General features: G+C 40.8%; 1 protein-coding gene across 9 annotated transcripts in view; it reads right to left on the reverse strand.

The window, feature by feature from the left end:
- Positions 1–23,416, reverse strand: part of slc8a3 (solute carrier family 8 member 3) — a 140,136-nt gene extending 116,720 nt beyond the window's left edge. For 3 of the 9 annotated variants that reach the window (XM_082515911.1, XM_082515918.1, XM_082515919.1), the window contains exon 1: positions 10,418–11,198. In XM_082515911.1, the coding sequence (XP_082372037.1) occupies positions 10,418–10,457 (40 nt within the window). In that variant the 5' untranslated portion in view covers positions 10,458–11,198. The other 6 variants (XM_082515913.1, XM_082515912.1, XM_082515914.1 and 3 more) reach the window with 5 other exon arrangements.
- Positions 23,417–25,039: the final 1,623 nt, after the last annotated feature.

The following is a 25,039-nucleotide window of genomic DNA, read 5'->3' on the forward strand; positions in this document are numbered from 1 at the left end:
TTAAAACCTAACCTGCCATCAAGAGTTTTTGGATATCTCTATAGATAAAGGGACATCAGTATGACTACACTGCAAAAACTCATTTCAAGCTAAAATATCTTGTATTAAGTGAAAAAAAAACTGCCAGTGGAACAAGTGAAAAATTCTTCTGGCAGTGTACAGTGGGGCAAAAAAGTATTTAGTCAGCCACCGATTGTGCAAGTTCCCCCACTTAAAATGATGACAGAGGTCAGTAATTTGCACCAGAGGTACACTTCAACTGTGAGAGACAGAATGTGAAAAAAAAATCCATGAATCCACATGGTAGGATTTGTAAAGAATTTATACGTAAATTAGGGTGGAAAATAAGTATTTGGTCACCTCAAACAAGGAAAATCTCTGGCTCCCACAGACCTGTAACATCTTCTGTAAGACGCTTTTCTGTCCCCCACTCGTTACCTGTATGAATGGCACCTGTTTGAACTCATCATCTGTATAAAAGACACCTGTCCACAGCCTCAAACAGTCAGACTCCAAACTCCGCCATGGCCAAGACCAAAGAGCTTTCGAAGGACACCAGGAAAAGTATTGTAGACCTGCACCAGACTGGGAAGAGTGAATCTACAATAGGCAAGCAGCTTGGTGTGAAAAAATCAACTGTGGGAGCAATCATCAGAAAATGGAAGACATACAACACCACTGATAATCTCTCTCAATCTGGGGCTCCACGCAAGATCTCATCCCGTGGGGTCAAAATGATCATGAGAACGGTGAGCAAAGATCCCAGAACCACACGGGGGGACCTGGTGAATGACCTGCAGAGAGCTGGGACCAAAGTAACAAAGGTCACCATCAGTAACACACTACAACGGCAGGGAATCAAATCCCGCAGTGCCAGACGTGTTCCGCTGCTGAAGCCAGTGCATGTCCAGGCCCGTCTGAAGTTTGCCAGAGAGCACATGGATGATACAGCAGAGGATTGGGAGAATGTCATGTGGTCAGATGAAACCAAAGTAGAACTTTTTGGTATAAACTCAACTCGTCGTGTTTGGAGGAAGAAGAATACTGAGTTGCATCCCAAGAACACCATACCTACTGTGAAGCATGGGGGTGGAAACATCATGCTATGGGGCTGTTTTTCTGCCAAGGGGACAGGACGACTGATCCGTGTTAAGGACAGAATGAATGGGGCCATGTATCGTGAGATTTTGAGCCAAAAAATTCTTCCATCAGTGAGAACTTTGAAGATGAAACGAGGCTGGGTCTTCCAACACGACAATGATCCAAAACACACCGCCCGGGCAACAAAGGAGTGGCTCCGTAAGAAGCATTTGAAAGTCCTGGAGTGGCCTAGCCAGTCTCCAGACCTCAACCCCATAGAAAATCTGTGGCGGGAGTTGAAAGTCCGTGTTGCTCGGCGACAGCCCCAAAACATCACTGCTCTCGAGAAGATCTGCATGGAGGAATGGGCCAAAATACCAGCTACTGTGTGTGCAAACCTGGTAAAGACCTATAGTAAACGTTTGACCTCTGTTATTGCCAACAAAGGTTATGTTACAAAGTATTGAGTTGTATTTTTGTTATTGACCAAATACTTATTTTCCACCCTGATTTACGAATAAATTCTTTACAAATCCTACCATGTGGATTCATGGATTTTTTTTTTTCACATTCTGTCTCTCACAGTTGAAGTGTACCTCTGGTGCAAATTACTGACCTCTGTCATCATTTTAGGTGGGGGAACTTGCAAAATCGGTGGCTGACTAAATACTTTTTTGCCCCACTGTATGTGAAAATCTTCATTCAGCAAATTTTTGAGCTTCCAATGGGTCCTGGAACCTGGGCTAAACAAGTGATTTGATTTAGTGAAGTGATTCACGACCTTACAGGTTGTGCACTTTAAGCATTTCATAGCATGGTTACCCAAAGCACCGTGACTATACTTGCAATCATTGGTTGTTGGACTCACAATGTCCAGTTGGAGATTATTAACATATTGGCAAACCCATTACAGCGATTTAATTAGTCATGGGGGTAAACACAGATCTCTGTCTGAACTTAATTTCATAAAAATCAGCTTCTTCAGTATTTTATGGTGTCTTTAGAGGAGATGATCATCAATCTGGACCAATGAACCTAAAGACTGATACTGTCATGAATCGCTGTGCGGCAGGCAGGAGTTGGACCCAAAATGCAGGACTCACAGACTCAGGGGATGAACTCAAAACACAGCTTTATTTGCTGGCAGGGAAAAAACATACAAACTAATCTAAACTGGGAAACCACAAACTAAGAACTCACAGAGAGACACAGGGAGATCCACACAGCATGAGGGACGACGCGACACTGACTCAGAAACACAGGGTTTAAATACACTGGGAAGTAACGAGGGGAATGAGACACAGAAGGAGGGCACAGCTGGGAGAAATCAGGACTGACGAGACAAGCAAAGCAGGACACATTCATATAAGACACGGAACTTCAAAGTAAAACAGGAAGGATCACACAGAGACGCGAACTTGACACAGTGGAGACAGCAACTAAGAAACACAGAGACGTAAACCATAAGGCAGAGGACTCTAAGAATCGAGAGACACAGAGGGGAACTCAAACATGCAGACACAGACTACACAGAACAGAGGGGACACAGAGAAACATGAAGGGCAAGGGATCGAAACTAGAAACCATAAAATAACTCACACAAGTACAATATTACAAACATCACAAGGAACTAAAAACGCTGGGTCAGGGGACCCAGGACCATGACAGATACTGCACTCCACAGCAGCCATTTTCAGTCCTATAATTCTCAGAAATTAACCCTTTTTTAATGAGCATTTTACTGTAGTATGCATAATAGAAAATGTTCACATGGCTACACAACAATAGCGTTTATCTTTTTTTTTCTTTTTCTTTTTTTTAACTGCTTGCTTATTAGTGCAATCTGTTAATTTTAGCCTCTAACATTAGCTGATGAGAGTCATTTTCAAGTGTGTGACACCTTAGAGTAAACACATTCTTGGGGTTAATTAAAGGAGGCATTTTTCGGAATTATTTAAATTTTATTATTGCTTTGAATACCTGCAGATTTAAGGTGAAATAGCCCTACAATGCATTGCTGATTCTGGTCTCTGAAAGAATTACTGTTCTGTTGAATGAGCACTTAAAATTACAACGTTGCACTATTAAATCACCACGTATGAATAGATCTCTATAGCTATGAATAGTCATCTGTTATAGAATGAAAGCAAATTGTAAATTAGTGCAGGGTGCCTTTGTTAAAACATCTGCAGCTCTGACAGTCAAATGGGTCAAACTGATGCACTTACTTCCATCCTAACTCCATTAGGCTGGAGAAGCTGTCAAAAGTTTGGGGAGCCTGAATATACAATCCCAGTCAGATTTACACACTCTGGGGGTGGAGGATGGTTGGGGGGGGGGGGGGGGGGGGCTCAGAGCTGGTGACACGCCCTGCACTGAACTGTGTTATAAATAAGCTTTAACTTAATTGCATTTCCCCAACTGAGAGAAACAAACGCACAGGCAGCATATTTATTACCACTAAACCTGTACGTGATTAAATGTGTTGGTGTGTGTTTGTATGTGCGTGTTTCTCTACGGTATTTGTAAGTAAGACCAAAGTGCAAAAGGTACACTAAGTTGGCAGAGGAAATGTTTTCATGAATCTTTTGCTACTGTACGTCTGCGGTTGTGGTTAGAGCCTGTGTGAAACATTTGTTTGGCCTTCGTTTCACTATTTTATACTTTTTTGTAATGTTATCCAATCGTTCTGATTATTTTTTCTTTAATAATAATAAATTTTTTTTTTTTTTCTTTACAGCTCAGACTCTCATCTGTCCTCCAGTAGGCTGTTTCCAGAAACTATTTATATCATATTTTTATTATTTATGACCTTTCATGACTGTGACTGGATGGAGGTGTAGCCCTGTATTTACCTCCAGCCAACTGGAATACACCTTAATGAATAATGCAAAACCTATGTAAAGAGCGCTCCTTTCAACTTAAGCTAATACAGCTTCTATGAAGCGAAGACTGACCCTTGATGGTAAAAGGAAACATCTAACTGCACCAATTACCACTCAAAAAGACAAATTTTCTGCATTGCAGCCACAGGTAGGTTAGCTTTAGCATAAGTTTTGCTGCGCAACACAACCACTTGGAAGGAACTGAAGGAAAAACTGCCTCCAAAAATTAATTTCAGCCATTCCAGATGTAATTTTTCATCCTCATGAAAGCTCTTTACAGACTATTTAGCTGCTGACAAACAGGCAGAAATACCCTTCAATGCATCACTTGTCATCTTAGCACACTGCAAAGCAAACTCTAGCTATAGAAGTTATGTGCATACTCACTGTGGCACTGGTCACAACAGACCACTTCAAAATTGCTTCATCTTTCTAGGAAGATGGATGTTTAACAATTTGTCATCATAATCTAACCCAAAGCGTCTTGCTCTTCTACAAAGAACTGCTACAAGCACTGGGGGCTGAAGCACAGCAATTCGTGTCGTGTTGTGTGATTCCCAGATTATTTCCCTAGTGTCACAATTAGGTAAAAAATCTTTGTCTCCTGCAGAAGTTTCTTGGCTGGATTGGCATGAAACTTACAACAAACACTTGTGATTTGCAGAGGACGCTTCACTGACTTAATTCTTCAGGTGAATATTCATTTAATGAGAGAAATATTTCTTTATCTGCAAAAAAAAGAAAACATGGAATGGAAACACCCATCGTCCCCAAGAGGATGAACTCTAATAGTATTGGTGACCTGTGACCTTTTCAAAGGCCCGCCCATAACTACTGATTTATTGGTGACATGCAGGTCAAGACTTAGATACACAGGCTAAAATTGGACTCAATTCGGGAGCAAAGATGGCTGATGTAAGCGCCTTGAGGCGACTTTTGTTGTGATTTGGTGCTATATAAATAAAATTGAATTGAATTGATGTATTATCAACATTGAAATTTCTATATTTAGAGCAGGGGTCCCCAATCCCAGTCCACGAGGACCGGTGTCCCGGCAGGTTTTAGATGTGTCCTTGATCCATCACAGCTGATTTAAATGGATAAAATACCTTCTCAACATGTCTTGAAGCTCTTCAGAGGCCTGGTAATGAACTAATCATGTGATTCAGGTGTGTTGACCCAGGGTGAGATCTAAAACCTGATTTAGAGCAAGCTTCATTATGAAATACAGCTATAATATAAATACCTTTTAAAAAATATCACCTTTCGAACCAAAAACGGACTGATGTTAACCTACACGTGAGGAGAATTTTTCCCCCAAGGAGGAGGTAAAGCTGAGTGGTCAGCAGGATGAGGATCAGTGTGGACATGTGTTCTGTCAGTCATGGCACCCAGAGGGGGTTACAGCTACACAGTCCTTAGATATTAAGGAAAAATGTTGCATGAGGGGATTTAGGGGAGGTGGGCATTCATCTCCTTATGAGCACAATGCAACCCCCAATGCAATGTTTTTCATACAAAAATATAAGGCGAGTTTACAAGCACAGAGGCGTGCTCACAGAGGCGTAACTACAGTGGCAATTACTGTAGGTGATTCAGGTCTGTCTGCTGCACACCACTCATTTGTTTATTAATCTTTCAGTGCCTGGTTAAACAGCCGTCTCTCCGGGGGATGGAGCATCTCCACTTCACAGCTGTGTTATCTTTAATGGGTCAAAGGAAACAGAGGCCTACATTTATTATTCTCAGCAGCTTAATACCAATGGCTCCTGAGCTAAAGATAAGAACAGCCACCCCTCAAAGACACAAATGAGGGGTCACAAAGGTTTACTACCAATTAATATTTCAGTAATTTTCTTGATTATTCATTTGTCAAAACAAAAATTCAGTCGAAGACTGAGAAGTCTGAGGTGTCTTCTTCAACACACATGGATATTCAGGTCAGGGAAGCAGCCAATAGTCATTTTTCTTTAGTAATTATTCAAACTCAAGGACTTGCTTTGAGGATAGCTGCTGAATCAGGAGATGATCAACCAATGTGAGGTTTTGCAAATACGTGAGCATAAGATAGTAACTTGTCCATCGTTTTGGACTGTGACAGTTACGCTGACAGTCTAGGATCAAGTCCATAAGGTCTCATGTATATAGGACTAGAGACTGGACTGTGACCATCAGTATTCCCCAACCGGTTGTGAGTGATTGGTGGAGGTTGGTGACTGCTGAATGGTAGCGATTGCTGGAACCACAGTAATGCAGGTTTACAGACTGATCAGAGAACCATCTGTCGCTAAAGTAAATTTTTTATTTTCCAACGAGTTGCCAAAAAACTCCTTTTGATTGCTTGGTTTGCTTGCATATGGCTGCAGTCATAGTTTGAATTGAAGTGACTTATTTCTCTCCAAACATTGCCCAGCTGCTCTCTGAGCTGTGGTGAGACTGTGTGACATAAATTGGAAATGGAAACCATGTGCCTTAAAAGCAAAAGTTGTGACTTTTGAAACATGTTAGCTGCACCTCTGAGGCATAACTTTTACTTTAACAAGGAACTTTCTTTATTTCTGGTTATATTGCACTTTTTCAAGTTTTACTATAAATGCCGGCAATCACTGGTTTTGTGCCACATTAGGGCTCCCAAATTTCTTATTATGTTCATCCTAATCAATTTATTAATGAATACAACTGCAGCATTCACTGATCATTGCTTAATAATTATTGATAAATAATCATATTTCTAACATATATAATTAAACTTAATATAATCAAATAATATAATTGATTAAATTAAATAATTATTAATTTAAATGAAATTAATAATTTAATAAATAAATTGTTGTAACATTGTAAATCAAATACATTTGGATTGTATTTGGGGTCTGAGTGTTGATTAGGAAAGATTCTTGACTGTTTTTATTGGAATTTTTTAATCAATTAATTCATTAGGAAAAAAACTAAAAGTGATACAAATCAATTTATGGTAATGGTTAGCTGCAATTATAAATGAGAGATGTAGCTACCCACTGGTCTGTGAATTCCTTTTATGAATTTCTGAAATGTGCACCAGTTAAATTAGCCAAAATTAATAATTTATTAGGAAGCAATCTTGGAGTCAGAAGTTACTGAGCAGTTTTGACCACCAATTTAAGAGGTATAATATAAGACGCTTATGTTATCTTGATGAGATTCATACCAGTTGGCTTGGCCCATAATTACTGGCACCAATAACTGAACTATGACAGCTATTGTCCAGCTAAGAAGTGAAGTGATGTATTCCAGAGTTCCAGATTAGGACTCTAATACATTTCCAGTCTGGTTGTTAACAATGGGACCAAAGTATGTCAAAAGAGATTGAAAGTCAATGCCTCATAAAACATGAGGAGAACAAAAGGAAGAGTGAAAGAGTGGAAGCACTATGTGGTCTCATTGCCCTATAGGGCATCAAAAGTGCCCTGCTCTTTAGACTCTGCCCTCACTCGGCTCGGCTGCCACAGTTACCAATGAATTAGCGTCAGGAGCGTTTTTATATGCATGCCAAACAGGGAATCCTCCTGCAAAATGGAAATAAACAGAAGATTCCCATTTTTAAATATAAATGTGAACGCAAAGGAGGGAAATAAATTCAGTATTTTTTCATGTAAAGAGCATGAAAATGACCCTGGGGAGAGCTTTCAAGGCAGTAGAAGAAACATTGTTGTAATTATGCCTTTAGTGAATATTCTACACATTCATCCCTTTTGTTTTGTACATGGAAATGTTCTCATGAATCTTCTGGTATGCTTCTGGATGAAGCTGTCACTTCCACTGTCTTTTTCTGTCTCTCTGTCTTTTTTATGGATACACACCGAATCTAATTCATCACTACCCAAGTGTAATTATGGAAATTTCTGGAGATTTGTTGGAAGTTCTGAAACAGCAGTCTGCCATTCTACAAAAGATCTAATAGTCTCTGCAGAGAGGAGCAAAAATTTTCATATTAATACCGGAGCGTGTTGATGCTTTTGACAATTTTCAATATTTTAACTGCTTAACTGAAAATTCATTCAACATCTGTCATTACTGCATACAAGTACATTCATCAACACTGACAGTGTTCAATACCTACGATGTTTCAGGATGTGCTTTCGCAACAAAAGTCTTATTTTGTAGCCTTCACTTCTGTACAGACTGACACACGTTATGTCTATATAACTGCAGGAAAACTGACTTTTTATTTGCGTACCATATAATTCCTTCCTTAAAGTGCACAGCCTCTTCTTTCCACTGCCAGTGAAAACCTCAGAGTTGATATTTATCACTGATTTAAAAGCCAGACTATGATTTTAGAGCTCGCTAAAAGAATCAAGGGTTGACTTTTTTCACTGTCCTTAACCTTTGCCTCATAATTCATTGCAAAATGTTGACACAAATTTTCACATCCTGGGTGCATGTATAATAGAGTAAGGCTATGTTTCAGAAGGTGTTTTGGTAATTTATTTAGCTCTTTCTTAGTTTAAAATTAGTTTGAAAGAGAGGGTGCCAAACATAAGGCCCATGGGCCAAACGCAGCATGCCAAAAAGGTCCTGTTCTGTCAAACTGAGGGGCTTTGCAAAGTAAAAGAAATAAAAAAGAAAATGTACTGAGATTTCTGATGTGGGAACAATAAAGCACAGGAATGGAAATGCATGGACAGGCGGACGCGTTTCTAGATCACAACAAGTTGCTTGAATCATAGAGACGTAAAGTACAAGTGCTGATGAGTAACAAAGTGCTGATCTGATATCTGGATCAGATATCGGACCGATACTGACCCAAAAAGCTGGATTGGCTATCGGTGACAATGAGCCGATCTATTCAGTTCAGTTTTATGCTGTTCCGAGTTTACTTCATCACTGGACGGCGGGAGCTATCGGCAGAGTTAATGTAGCATGGAGGAAGCTAACAGCAGAGGGACAGCAGTTTGGAGGTATTTCACGCTGCTACACCAACAGCTTCTATCTGTATGTTTGCAAAGATTTTTCACTTCACTGCAAACTGTGGTCAAAGTGAGCTGACAAGAATGAAAAGCTCCAACAACGGGATGCTGTCTCTCTCTCTCTCTCTCTCTCTCTGTCTCTCGTCAGTCTCTCCCTCGCTTGTTTATTTTACTACTTACATTCAGTCAGAGAAGAGAGTTGGGTGAGTGCAATACTTGTTGTTGAGCTATTTATGGTGTTGTCAACAGTATTAAATATTATTTCACTTCAGTTGTCTCCTGAGGAGAAAGTGCACTGGTGTCACTTCAAATGACAGCAGTTTGAAATGACACCAGTGCACAATAATGCAAATAAATTACTGTATTTATCCTGGGCCTGTTTTCATTTATTATTTCATCAATAAATACAAAAGAAAAAAGCTCTAAATTTATATTCTTGGATATATTTATATTTGTGACTTCCAAGCTGTTTAAGAATGGTTCCTAATCTCTTCCTGACAGCCAGATTATTAATATGATATAATAATTAATACTGACACTCGGTAGACAGTATTGGTATCAGATCAGATACCAATTTTAGAGTGAGAGTGTTCTGTGAACTGCATTGCAGATATAATACCAGGAGAGTAATAATTAAGTGACATAATAAGACCTAATGGTTAATTATTGATAAATGATTTTTTAAAGGCCATTTTTTGTTAAATATACAAGTTATTACATATTGGTTTTAACTGCCAAGCCAACTTGACCTTAAATTGGTCTGCATGTGACATAAGAACTAAAATTACTTTAAGTTAACAAAGCGTTAAAAGTGTTTCCATTTTGCAAATAAAGCCTTTCATTCTGTTACACGGGACTTTTAAAACTGATAATTTATAATTTAGCTACAACTAAAACACAAAGAAAGAAACAGTTAAAAATCCACCATCATGTAAACCCAGATTGTTCACCCCATGCGAAGACAGATGCTATAAAGAGTATTAGTGAGCTTTACAAATGCTTGTTAGGAGGATTTAGTTAACATTATCCGGTTGTTCAGTCTGACGTCACTAGCCGTGTCTGGGTCTAAACTCCGCTGCAGGTCCATATATCAAACGATCACTATGGCATTACTGAGAGTTGAAAAACTGTCTAAAGTCTTTCATCTTTAATAAAATGATCAGCGTTCTGCTCTACCAGGTGTAAAAATTGAGTTTAACATCCAGGCATCCATGAAAATGGAATTTATGACATTTAACGGAGTTAGAAGTTAGCAGGAAGTTAGCTCGCTAGCTTCTATCTAAATACAATATAGCATGTCCTGACTGCGGGGTTTTGGAAACAAATTAAAACGTACAGCTCTGTTATCACTTCCAAGACAGAAAACTAAACAGCAGTGATGTTTGCAGGGTTACTGAAGTTTGGCTAGCTGGTATATAATGATGTGCTACGTGACCGCTAGCGACACAGCTATGTTAGCATAATATAAACAAGCTAACTTTTTTTCCACTCGATAAAAGTTACCGTGAGTGTTGTCGGTGGTCAGGAACAAATGTAATCGCATGGCAGGATGCTGTAAAAGGACCAAACTTCAGCCAGGAGAACAACTGAGATAATCCATCCACAATACGAGGTTAGTCATTCATATACTGCTGCATGGGCTGGGCTGTAGTTACATCCTAAGGTTTTAAAAACTGAGCTTAAATAAATGATTAGTGGTAATAAAAGCCGAGGGAGGTCAACAGGGATCACCGACTGTTTTAGGAGCTTTTTGAGAAGAAAATACATAACATTAAACATGTTAACAGCACAAAAGCCATATTAAACGCAGACTACTTTAGACCCGGAAGTAGGATTCGTCGCGTCATCACTGAACAACCGGATAGAGAGCCTGGCTCGCTTATCAGCCCCTTTTCCAGTGTTTATGCAAAGCTAGGCTTGCAGGCTGTGGCTTTAAGCTACATGTTTCGATTAAGGGTAAACATTAAAAAGTATAAAAAGCATTCGTTTAATTATTTCAACATGGATTCTCATTTTTATACCTGGCTTGTTTATATTGTGAGATTGAACGCATCCAATATACAATAACGAAAATAGTTTGGACCATTTTAAAGAAACGTTTGCTAATTCTGCTTCTAACACATGACTGGTCTTTATCAATTTACAGTGTTGTGCACTCATACTGAAGCTGTGCCGCACTGTAAGAAGCTCGCAGCATGATGCTCAACACAATGAGCAGATCGATACGCTAACATTCCCTCACAATGCCGACAGCATCACAGCAGTCTCTCTCCGCATTTCTCCCTTCTAACTCCCTCAGCAGCCCAGCTCCAAAAAAGCATCTCTCACATAAATCAAGCAAAAGCCTGAGAGCTCAACGGGCCCCGAGAGCATGGTGATCACCCCGACACCCCTCCCCCCGGTCCCCTGGGCTGCCTCAGCCCTCAGGAACCCACAGCCTGGAGCACAGTCCCTGCCAGTCCGCCACGGCACACTGAGTGGGTCCTGATTGGCGGCGGAAGGGAATGTCACAGATGCATGTCACTTTGATTCAGTGCCTGCAGACCAATATGTGAGAGGCAAACGGATGCAAGCTGTGAAATAAGCAAATCAATATTTTTTAAGAGCCACTGTTTTGTGTACAATCCAGTATCCTAGAGAAGTGCTTTGTATACATCTTTTTTTTTTTTTTTTTTTATGCAGCAGTGTCATACAATATATGGCCCTGATAGAATTTCTGCTACAGTATGGTATGTTGGTGTTATTGCAAAAACCGCCAAAAATGCCCACTCATTTGTAAGGCTATGTGTTTTTGGGGGTTTTTCCGTTGTTGTTGTTTTTGGGCAATATTGTACACAGATGGTACAGCTGACAAGGCTACACAACACACACAATTTACGTAATTGTACTATCTAAAATAAATTCAGGGTTTTTTTGTTTTGTTTTTTTAAATCGGGGCTGCCTCATGGAGGAATCACACCTACATGTCTCATCAAATCCCAGAGTTTGACAAAACAAAAACAGCAAGGATTAGAGACGAATTCGTGTGACGAATCCAAAAGTTGAATCCCTTTTGCATGCGACACACACGCAGGATTGCTACCAAAGCACTGTGATGACAGCAAAATCTCCTGACGGGAAAACAAGGGGATATAGAGTGCACGCTCAGATGAGAGGATACATCACCCAACCATGTAAAGAAAAAAAGGCATTTAAAGGTCACAGCTTGATGAGTGCAAGCTACACATGAACAGGTTATCAAAGTATGCTCCAAACTAAATGATGTCAACAGGCAAAGAAGACAATATCTCTTTTCAAAGCAAATGCGACGAGCTTCTCACAGCCTTCTCGCAGACTGCTGAATATCTTTGAAGCTATCAAATAGTATATTATTTCTAGAAAGGTACACCGGCATCAAACTGAATTTCAAAAGCAAAACATAAATCAGTGAGTTTAAACTAACCCAAAATTATCAATGACTCCTGGGTGCATTTCATTTTGAATAAGCTTGCTAACTAAAAATACCAAAAACACAATAAGAAAAAGCAACTCCTCTCCAACCACACAAAGAAAATGTTGGTGCCTTACCAGGTTTCATCATTTTTGAACTCAAGCTCTCCGTACGTATCTTCAAAGTCCTCTCCTCCTCCTTTAGCAAGTCCCTCCACAGTGCGATAAGGCACGATGACCGTCCCCCTTGCCCCAGAAGTCCTCAACACTTTGACTTCCATGATACCGATGCTCTCACTGACATGGGCTGAGTTACTCTCAAAGGTGAAGATGCCTGAATGATCATCGTCCAGAATGGTCACAGTAGCCACAGTGGGGAACCCCAACACCGCCTTTGGATATGGGAGACTGTTGGCAGACAACACCTCATCCTCAGTTTCCAAGACGCGCAGATTACTGAGACGTACAAAGAAGTGCTCGTCCTCTTCGAAGATGTCATCATCTATGATGCCAATGCTTATTTCCTTGATCATCTCTCCAGGTTTGAATACTACCATACCCTCTGTGAACTCATAGTCTGCCCCGGCATTAGCCGAGCCATCCTCCGTCTTATAATCCACGTAGATAGTCTTATTGATGTCGCCTCCTTTTCTGGTGATGGTCAGAATAACGGCCCCGCAGTTCTCGAGGCACTGGTAAACAGCAGGCTCAAAAGCGATCCGGGAAACATACTCTTCTGGTTCCTCCACGTGCACCTCCTGCACGCTGGCGCTCTTTTTCGCCTGTTCTGCTACGTGTTTTTTCAGGATATTTCCAGCTCCGGTCATCATGCGCGTAGCTTGAATGCGGTAAAAGGCACGGCTCTTTTGCTGGTGTGAGAGAGCGTAATAGTTGGCCATCTCAACAAGCTGATCCAACTCTTTCTCCGGGTGCTTCTGCTTCAGGTCTTTCAAGATGCGAATCATATCACGTCGGGACTCATCTACCTCTTTGCTCTCAATCAGACCAATCAGATTGCTGGTTGCACCTCCATCCATGAAGTGAGAGTTAACCATCTTGCCGTCCATTTCAATCCCCTTGGAGCGTTCGGTCTCGGTCTCAATGATGACACCCCTATGTTTTTCAGTGCGGTACTTCTTGTGCATGAACTTATAGAAGAGCAGTCGTCTGTCTGCCACCCATGCGAGGAGTACACATATGGGGAAGAAGGCCAGCGTGACTAGACCCTCCCAGACTTGGACTTCATTGGGAGAAAAAACAGCCAGGATCATGTAGAGCCAGATGTAGGCAAAGATACTCCAGCCTGCAGTGACAAAGAACACTCTGAGGTGCTTGACCTTTCGTACCTCGCCTTGGGGGATGACAGACACGCAGAGGCCAATGATGACAAACATATTGAAAGCTGCACTGCCAACGATTGTGGAGGGCCCAAGCTCACCAGATTTGAATTCATGTCCACAAACTTCGATTACAGAAAGCATGATCTCAGGAGCCGACGAGCCCAAGGCCATGAGGGTAAGGTTGGAGACCGTTTCATTCCACACACGGATCGTGGTGGTGGTTGTTTCCCCATTGGGCCTTTTGATAACAATTTCTCTCTCTTGGGAGGTGATGACCTCAATGGCGGCCATAAAACGGTCAGCAATGATGGATACTCCGAGGAACATGTAGATCAGTGCCACGAAATAGACAATGACCCGTGCAATCTTGTCTCCCATGGAAGGATCCTCGGGATACCAGATGGGCAGGATAATCCCTGTATGACACTTTGTGTTCCCTTTGCAGGTGCCATTGCTGGGGCTGAGCAGAGGGCTCGGAGTGGTCCGGGCCTCTGTACAAAGGAAGGCTACAGCCACAGAGACCAGCCCCAACCAGAGGCAGGCTGAAGACCCTGGTTTTACAGGCTTTGAGCCCTCCATGCACCCTCCTTCGTCTCAAGGGTCCTTACCACACTGAGAGTCGCTCTGGGATCCAGCACTGGGCTGTGTCTTTCCTCCGCCCACCACCTAAACACACCAGACAGAAACAACAGATATTATACAGTTTATTACAAGAATGAAAGACTTTATTTTCAGCCTTACAAAGCAACTGTCTCACATTGCTTTGTAAGCTTTTTTTTTTTTTTTGCCTTGAATATTTTTAGTACCAAATAAATATTATTGTACTAGAGTACAGTGCATTCTCAATAGTTGCGTAATAATTTAATATTTAATGTAATGACATAATGGAAGGAGTATCCAACCTCAGGGTATTTTCACATCGTTTTAAACTTCAAGTGGTACAAGTCTGCAAGACTGTGTTTGCATTTCACAGGGAGAAACAAACACGAACTGAAGCAAGAAAAGAATTTCTTAATTTTAAATGAGCGCAAGAATTCAAATTATCCAACCATCCTTCTGTGCGGCTTAATTGGGTTTCTCCTTTCCACTTCAAACACCATTTTCATGAGATCTTTATGTTATCTCCGAAAATGCTCAGCGATTCAGGTCGGTAAATGAATATGTGAGCAATGCAGACAACATTCGTTTAATAAAATTACAGCCTGCGGGCTCATTTCCAATCATAAACTTTATTTTGATTTGAGATGTGGATACATGCAACAAATAATGTGGATTTGAGCATGATTGTCTGAAATCTCTCGGGTAATACACAGCTCTGAACCGAACAGCTCGCTCAGCAGGCATGCAATGTTGCCAAACTAAGCACTGTCCAAAATGTCGCATTGGCAAAAAAAACAGCAGCAGGGAGGCAGGAGATTGTCAAGAGGCAAAGTGAAACAAAGGCTACAGATGTCCCATCCAAATTCATTATACACTGAGCCCTAAACACGCACTTACCACTTCTGCAAGAGAGAGCAGCATTACAATAGCAATGCAGACACTGTCCAAATTCATAAAAGCCCTAGCTAAGCATTTTACGCACCTCTTCAGCTCTTATGAGATACAACTCGACCATCCTTCTGATGCCAACAGCTGGGGCCTAAGGCAGCAGGAGCATAATGAACAGTTGACCACCCCAAAACTTAGATGATATAACACAGGGGGGAATTATTATAAAGGCTCTCCCCTTGGTGTTACCCGATTGTTTAACAGTTCAGTGAGTTGGATGGGACCCTCTATGCAGCCTCCACAACACCTCCGGACCTCCTGAGGCTCACAGGCAGTTTAGTCTGAATTAAAATGATCTCTTAAGAGAGATACATGCAGGGTAAGTTAATAACCCTACCCAAAATTCACCAGAGGATTACATTTTTGTATTACTGTCACACTTCCCTTTGCTTTTTTCGAACTAAATCTAGTTCAAGTCATTTTTCAATTTGTACACAAAAAAGTGCATTCTTAGGTTCTGATTCCTGCTTAAAGGGTTGATTACCTCTGGGGCCACCCTGCACTAAAAGGTGTACAATACAAACCCATGGCACTTTAAAGCACTCTCGGGAAAAAAAAAAAGAGATCCATTAAAGGACATATTTTATGCAATGTAATGCACCTTTCTTATTTGATTTAGCTCATTCAATCTGAAAGGCTCTTACAATAACACCAACTACTTGAACTCCCAGGTGATGTTTTTGGATATGATATCATCCGGGTGGACCGCTGGCTAATTTGGAAAGCTGAAAAAACTTTTATTGGAGGTGTGCATAGCAAACAGTTGGTGGCATATTTTAAAAAGTACACCAATTCAAAAGCCAAATATTGGATAGGACAATGATAACCCACACCTTCTGTGAAATCTGCAAGAAACCGGGAAAATCTCTGTCAAGGTCTTGTGTGCAAGCGTTGATAAGATCAATTCATCTATTCTGGAATAAATTATCCTTAATATCTCTAATTTAATGGTTCACAGGCATAAATAATTGCATCACTTGCAAGACTATAATGTCTTTTTGAGAGATCATAACCTCAATAACATCCACAGAGATGAGTCTTTTTAGAGGTGATACAGAGGCGATCTCAGCTCGATATAACAATCCTCTGATGTTAATGTTAAAAAAAAAAGACGTTGATTGCAGCACAGCACACTGATCTGGAGGACAGAAAATGGGATGACAGCAAACGGCAGCAGAAGCTGGAGACAAGGAACTTAAATTTAACTGAATCAGCAGCGCCATTTATATGGATTGGAGCCAGCTATGCAATCCCTGTGAGAACCAACAGCGCCGAGCACAAACAAAATCAACAGGAGAATAATTGAGTGACAAAGTTATAACTTAGCGAGAGAAAATTTGAATTTAAAAACTCAGGTTTTTGCCTTTGTTTGGACCTGGACACTGATGAGAGTAAACTTGGGGGGCAATTAAATAAAATATGTGTGCATTCCCCTTGTTAGTGCTATAAATCTCTAATAACACGTACTAACCATTTAATTTAAAAATGTGAAAATGGTCAAACTGACAAGCAGGTATTAAAGAGCTGCTGAAGCCACTGAGAAAGGCTTAAGGAGATGCTTCTTCCTGTTTTAAAATCAAGAGCAGTACTGCTGAGCTGCTAGCTTCTCCTTGTCTTTTTATTGCATGGTGACAAGCTGAGGTGGAGGGGTAAAAACTGCAATGAAGCACACAGGATTTAAGATTGCAGGGTCAGCCTCTCTGCATGATACATGTTGGGAATGGCAATAATTAATTCACACTGCTGTTTCCATAAAGAAATAAAAGCTGATTTGAATGAACAGTTATACCAAAAAAATTTTAAAAGTTTTAAGTTTTATTCATTATGTCGCATTACCTCTACTTTTAATAACACTGTGCATGCTTTAGGAACAGGCACAGACAGGCCAGGTGAGTTTCACACCTGGCCTCTTGCAGTGGGGCCATGCTGTTGTAATGCATGCACGGTGTGCTTTTGCGCTGCTAAAGTAGTCAAAGCTTCCCCTGATAAAGATGTCAAATTCAAAATCTCTCTGATCAGACCATATTTAACCTTTTATTTAATCCTGCCACCATAAATGAGACACAGCGGAAGCATTTTTGGAAAATGTTTATGCATGTTTTTCTCTTTCAGTGAAAGAGTTTTAACTTGTATTTGTGATGCAGTGATGAACTGTGTTCATTGGCGCTGCTTTTTGGTGATTTCCACAACAGAACGTTGGCTGTTTTTAAAGACGCGCCATCTGAAATCCCAAAAATCAAGTCCACTTTGTTTTGCAATAGAAATTTTTAAGGATTCTGTGAGTTTTGTTAAATTAAATGATTCTGTACTTGTTAAACTGTCATTCTTTGTCAAATACCACACAGCCTGGCTGCTGCTATACCCTGCCCTGCTATTAGACCCCTTTGCAAATGTAAATTCAAACCTTACAAAGACAACTTGTTTCAGATTCCCAAAACAGTTTTTAGCCTTTTAGATGTCACCAGATTTCCTGTTTTATTTTAATGATTTTATATACTTTAATTAAATCCCCGAAAACTCCTTTCCATTTGGCTATGCAGTCTTTCACAGAGAGATGAAGCCCACTCATCTTTACCTCTTAAACGCTCAGGCTCTCTGGGATGATTTTTATACCTTGTCTTGTTACCTATTAACCTGCTTTGTTGTGAAATGTTCCACCAGGTCTGACAGTCTTTTGTTGCACTTCTGCAATCTATTTTTTTAAAATGTGCTGCTTGCTCAAATTTGCCCTAAGCACATATTTTTTTTTAAAAGAAATAACGATAGAGTTTCAGCATTTGATACTCCGTCTTTGTGTTATTTTCAGTTAACAGACTTTAAATAATTTGAAATCCGCACACTGTTTTTGCTGTGTATCATCTTCTATTGTGTCAACTCAAAACAGGTCATGAATTTAAAAAGTACATTGCCTGTCCAACTTATTACTATAATAACTCCTGTGGGAAATATATTATCTGCTAAATGCTGCATTATATATCATCGCTGTTTATCTCCAGTGTTGTGCTGAACAGGTAGAGCGCAGCTGGTTCTCTGAGCTTTTTCACTCAAATCAGCTGAAAATTACACTGCAAGAGCTGTGCAGATTACACCGCTCTTATGGGGTAATTTTCAACACTTTCAAAATGATAAAACCAGATCACGACCAACAAAAAAGGGGTAAAACGCTGGTGTGATGATTAGCACTGTCGCCTCACAGCAAGAAGGTCCTTGCCTTTCTGTGTGGAGTTTGAATGTTCTGGCCAGGCCTGTCTGGGTTCTCACTGGGTACTCTGGCTTCTTTGCAAGGCCAGAGGTTAACTGGTGATTCTAAATTGGCCGTGGTTATGAGTGTGAATGGTTGTTGGCCCCACGACAAATTGGCGACCTGTCCAGGGTGTACCCGACCTCTCAGCTTGTGACAGCTGGTGTGAGTCTCCAGCCCCACTATGACCTTGAATTGGTTAAGCAGAAGAAGACAGATGGATGGACCAAAGCAAGAACAGACGGGCCCTGCAGAGTTAACTGATAATTTGCTGTTGATTTATTGCTACAAATGACGCCTTTCATTCATTGCAGTTAATATAAAATTATTGATTCTAGCTGCTTCCAATGAGCTGTGATCCCCTATGATTTTAACACTTTGCTGTCATTTCCTGCAGCTTTAATTGAGGCAGCGGCACTCTTGTGCCTCCAAGTGTAATGTGTGTGGAAGGGGAGTGATGAAAAACACTCAAATGTGTTCAGTCACTCTGCCTTGGATAAACAGAGGTAAAACAAAATGGCAAACAAGCCAAATACCCACGAATCCAAGAGCAAACTACCAGGCTGACAGAGAGGTTTTAAAGATATAATGCCATACAGTGACACTGGACACAGAGAGTCAATTGCTTGGTAACTGCCTCCTGTCTTATCCCATTAGACTTATAAATTTCACAAGCTGAATAAAATCATGCTCGGAAGAAATATTTCAGCTGTAAACCATAGTCGTGCTCATTTTCATGCCTCCCAAAAGACAAATAATAAACACTTGTACTTTTCTAAGCTGTAGATTTTGCCGTTTTAAGGGCACAGTCATTCCTTATGCATGTAAAAATTCCTTCCTCGCATTTGCAGCCCTAAAAGCGAGGAGCTGATTGATTGACTCACTGACTGACTAACCGAAGACACAAAAGTACATAATCTTAAGGAATAAAGTAAAGTTCATTACAGTAATTACATTAAGCACTCAGAGAGACTGTTCAGGTGTATGACCCCGCGAGGATTTTGTTTTTGAAATATTGATTTTCTATCTTCACACAAATTGCATTCGGGGGCTGTTAAGCAGTGGAGATTTAACCATCCCATTACTCTACGTGCATCACCATTAGAACCGTGACCCCTAAATTAGGAGCTACACAGAACAATTTGCATACTAATTACTGTTTTAAGGATTGTATTTTGCATTGTGAATGCAGGGGCATTTAATCGAGGCCGTTCAGCAACTCCCGGAAATGTGCTAAAAATGAACAGATAAGACCAAGTTATTAACATATGCTGGACATTAGCATAGGAACCACATCACAAGTGACATTTCTAAATTAAGGCTAAAGATCAGATTTGACGTTTTCCAATTAAATCCAACAGTGACCTCTTCAACCACAAACAGTTAAGAGTGAAAACATTTCAACTCCATTCACACAACTTTGAAACACTTTTTACTTCAAGAAAATGAAGTTCAAGTGATATTCTGAATATGCAGAGTTCTTTGTGTATGTATATAATTGAACTTGATGGTGAAAAATCCAAACGTCTGATCTACATATGCCAAACACATTTAATAGACGAGGCACTAATCTAGATAATTAACAACAAATATTGAGTCATACTATGGTTGCTACTGCAGATTAAATGCAAACAGATTGTTGGCTTCATTTTGAGGAGATTTTAAGCTGAAACCTACAGGCCTGAAAACCAGGACAACAACAGCATAGCATAAAACTGATTTCATTTTGCTAAGATTAGGCAGTCCTGTCAACTTTTAGCAACAACCTTTAGCAAAAGTTGTCTAAAACATGAACTGAAAGTGTTACAGATATTTATTATCTGTAATGGGGAGCCTCCAGTTAATCAGCACACAGGCCAGTGTTGCACAAAATCATCATTTCAGTGTTTTTTGTTCTTCTTGTTAAAGCTTCTAAAAATGTCAGTTTGTTGTTTTCCTTAAATTGAACAGAATATATTTGTTAGTTTTATTTTGAGCTTTTTCTTAGATGTCAAATCCGTTTTTTAGTAAACAATTTGTGGATTATAAAACAGTTTTTAAAAAGTATCCAAGTATACCATGCGGGGTTTAACAGAGAAATGCACATTTTCTTATCATGTGCATCATATAGTAATCACTGTGCACCCCCTTCTATATGTCCTGACAGATGCAGATAGCATTATGGACGAGACAGTTGCTCTTTCTCTATTTTGGGAAGAGGGGTCTTGTTTAAGGAGGCTATCTGAGATCCGTGAAACATGGACTCAGCAGACAGGGAGCCGCAGCTGTTGCTGATTAATCATCAGAAGGCCGTTTCGCTCTCCGTACCAGTGTCAGTACTACCTGAGGGGGGAATCCCTGCTGGAGAGACTATAGGCCCGCAGTTTAACTTATAGTGTGCATGCAGGCCTGGGCTGCACATGTCTAGGAGACACTCGTCTTCAGATATTAACTCCCAATTGAGACACAGCGTACAGGAGAATCCGGGATATAAACGTAAACATAAAAGCACATACGTGAAACTGGAAGTCCAGGTGTTCAGCCAATCACCAGCAATGATGAGCTCGGCAAGCTGTAACAACCGGTATCCTTCAGTTGCGTTGCCAGACGCCAATTATTTTAATGGCACACCCATTAGAGTGTATCACGAATCCATTTCAGTCCGTTGCAATGGATCATATCTGCACAATCACGAGGAGCAGTGTGAGCGGACAGACAGGTTAAAGCCTGGGCAGAATGAAGCGCTCCGGAGTGACAGACCGCATCCAGCTATCGCCTGTTTTTGCATCTTAAAACGCATGTAATGTGATTCGTGTTCAGCAGCATATTATATTTAAAATTCTGTCTTCTGCATACCAAGTTGCCCTCCATGTCACGAAGACTAGGTTCTATAGACATACCTGCGAGTTTGAATCATGCCTTATTCATTGTAACCTACCTGGATTTGTATTCCGGGGAGTTTAGCGACTGCGAAATAGCTCCTGTCCGCCCCCTTTATTATTGTTTTACCGCGCAGATCAGCCTGCCAACAGTCTCAAAATAACCTCGCTGTTTGGATCTCTTTAGTCTAACGTGCTCCTCGGACCAAAATCCCCCAGTGATGCCGCTGTCTCGGTCTCCAGCCTGCTCGAGATTGGCGATTGGATCAAACTGGTCAGAGGTGATCGCCTTTGGTCTTCTTCTGCCTTGGCGCCCTCCTGCCCAGATCCTCCCCGTCTGACGGATTGACCGGGTCGCAAAGCTGTCAGTGACAAGGGAGGAGGAGGAGGGGGGTGGTCAGTATTTTAAGGTTGCAGCCTTGGTGGAGATGGATCCTCTTAGCCTGTCCGCACGGCTCTCCCTCCTCCTGCAAGCCGTGAATCAGCGCTCTCCTCCTCCTCTCTCGGTTGCGGTAGCGCAAGAAATCTGTGATGTAGCTGTTAGAGACACTGGCGTAAAGCTCCCCGCCTGCTGTCTTCGCTACAGATGTGACATCGTGTGTTCATGGAAAGCTCAGCTGTGCATCCAGCTCTCTGAGTTGCCAGGGCTCTCTGCTGGACTTGGCGCACCATCGGAATGACCGCGGTGTGTCTCCTGTGCGCTCCCCTCAAAGTCAGTTTCTGCAGCTTGCAGTAAAAGCTGGAGACGAGCGTGCCGTCCTCGCGTGAGTAATATTTAAAAAATTTGTATAGTTGTCAATATTAGAACCACTCTCACGCGACGATGGTGTGAAATGGTTGCGCCCTACAGCCCTCCGCCCCCCATTTCTAAAAGTCACACAGACAGACTCGGTTAGGCGCGCAACTACGTCACCATCAGCTGAGAGAAGAAACCTGCAACACAAACCGTGAATCTCTTCCAGACCCACAGTCCGCTGCTGCTAAGAATGAGAGGAAGGGGATAATCGAGAGGTAGGAAATCACAAAGGTTTTGACACAAAAACTGATTGCTGTTTTTTCCTGTTTGTTTTTCTTTTTATTAGTTCTTTAGACCATTTGTTAACTCTAGCAAATACAATATGCCACAGAAGCGAGATGAAAATTACTCTGGCTGGCTACATCCCACAGATACTAATTATTATTATTATTATTTGGTATTCCTACAGAAATAACGCGCGGATACGCTGGATACGTGTATATGATACGATGGACTAATCTTAACAATTTCTTTCCATCTTATGAGCATTATTATATAACCTACAATGGCTGTAGGCATGCACTTAAAGAGCCAACTTAAAATACCAGCAAACATTAAAGGCCCAACACATCAGCACACGTGTTTTACTCACACAAACTCTTAACTTACTTTGTTATGTCATGATGGCTGATCTCAAAGACGAAGTTATCAGCCAATGCTTCCCAGCTTGGTTAGTAGAAGCTACAGCTGAATCCAAGCAGGGCAAGTGACAAAAATGGCAGTTCCCCTAGGTGCCACTAGAGGCTGCCTGCAAAAGGGAGTCAATCCTCCTGGATTATCATGTTAAAAATGGCTACCTCTACATCATTCAGAAAAGTTGTGGGGTGAGGGGAATTAGTTTTATAACTCTTCCACCAGAAGGACTGAGTCAGTCAGATATCTGTGTTGAGTGACAGGTGTCCTTACCAGGCAGTTAGAACCATTCGTTAGAGCCATGGCAGCAAAACGGCAATCAAGTGTTTTCTGTAACTGACACAGACTCTTTCATACTGCTGTGGAGGAATTTTGGCCCACTATTATTATTATTATTATTATTATTATTATTATTACTATTAAATAACAATTATTCCATAATTGTTTTAAATCAGCCACACTGGAGGGCCTCTCTAGTATTACAGGCTTTCTAAGGTCATTCCAAAGCATCTCAATATGATATATTCCAGACTTTGACCAGGCCACTTCAAAACCTTCATTCTGTTGTTTTGGAGTCACTCAGAGGTGGACTTGGAGTGGTGGACATCAATCCATCTTCTACCAACTATCTAAGTCCGGGTCGTGGAGGCAGCAGTTTACGCAGAGATGTCAAGACCTCCTTCTTCCTGACCACCTCCTCGAGCTCCCTTAGTACAGTTAATTATGATTTGTGAAATAATGACATTAAAATTTGCTCCAAAAGTAACCAACAACTTAATCTCTGTCAAGAGGTCCAATTCAGTGACTCAGTTTAGCAGCCATCTGTTGCCTAAAGACACCTGTGTTCGAAGTGGCAAATATTCATTAACACAAATAAAACGTGTGAGATTTAAAATACAATACTTTTTTGAAGCTGTCTGCTGTCTTCTTAATTCTTGTTGGCGTTTTAGCATGGGTATCTATAAAAAACAAGCCTCAAGTGGCCATTGGATGAACTGCATGTTCAGTGACAACATGGTGCTTCTTGTTGTTATTTATTATGTTTCATATCAGGCGACAGAAGCTTTTTCATAAGAGTCTTTGTTGGACGTTTATAATACAGAAGTCCCTGAAAAATAAGCAATAAATTGAGGGCGCCACAATCTGTCGTTCCTGCTAGTTAAACCCACATTTGATGCATTATATTGTCATCAGGCAGCGGTACAATCAATCACACAAGTTGTCAACATACAAATTATATCAGGTGGCTGTGGCTCAGGAGGCAGAGCAGGTCATTCACTAAGCAGAAAGCACTTTGAGTGCTCAGTAAGAGTAGAAAATAGTATAATATAATTACTATTCCACTTCCATTTACCACCCTAATTAGTATCAGCATTAGGGATAAAGGCTGCCTTTAGAGGTGTAACATTAGAATAGGATATATTCTATTAATGATCTTGAGAAAATCAGATGGAGTACATGAAAACATACTGAATGTGTCAGGGCACAAAAGGTGTAATTTAACTATAAGTAACAAAACAACAGGGCAAAAAAAGCTTTTATATCATGTTTGTACTTATATTGGATGCATGTGTTTATAAATGTATCAAATCACCAAGGAATTAGAAATATTAAAACATATAACATCAAAAATGAGTACTAATATGTATAATTCTTTCATAAAAGGAAACTCATTCAAGTTATTTGAATATGGTTACCATCGACAAGGGATCACTTGGTGGTCCTGCTGAACACATTCTCAATGATCTCTCATCAGCTCTTCTGTGTTGTTGTGCCCATTGTTTAGTTGCATTGCACAACCCGATGATCTCTATCTCCAGTTATATGCATTACTAGTCAATAAGAGCTTCGCTGGGCACACAGTCCTTGATGCAGCACAATCACCCTGCTGACGAGACAGACGAAGCCCCAGAGACGGGAGCAAAGCAGGAGGATGTTGACACCACCACCACCTCTAATTATAGCATCATACAGGCCTGAGGCACTGTGAGGGAGGGGGAAAAATCCTTAAACTCCCAGAGCAAACCAAACTGTATGTAAAATTAATTCCGGTATTTAAGTCTTTTAAAATAATTAGCAGTTAATCAATAATGAATAATTATTCCCCTGTCTAGAAACAACACGGATAGACTCTTACTGCAGCATGCAGAGTCCCTCTCTGTTGGGACGGAGCCTGTATGCAAAGCAGGAAAAATCAATTGGATCCGATTTTAATTACATAGTCCGGCACTGTGGTACAGAATCTCATTAGCCTCTTCAGATTTCCATGCTTGTTGAATT

This window comes from Aulonocara stuartgranti, assembly GCF_965226115.1.
Source record: "Aulonocara stuartgranti genome assembly, chromosome: 19".
NCBI classification, from domain to species: Eukaryota; Metazoa; Chordata; class Actinopteri; order Cichliformes; family Cichlidae; genus Aulonocara; species Aulonocara stuartgranti.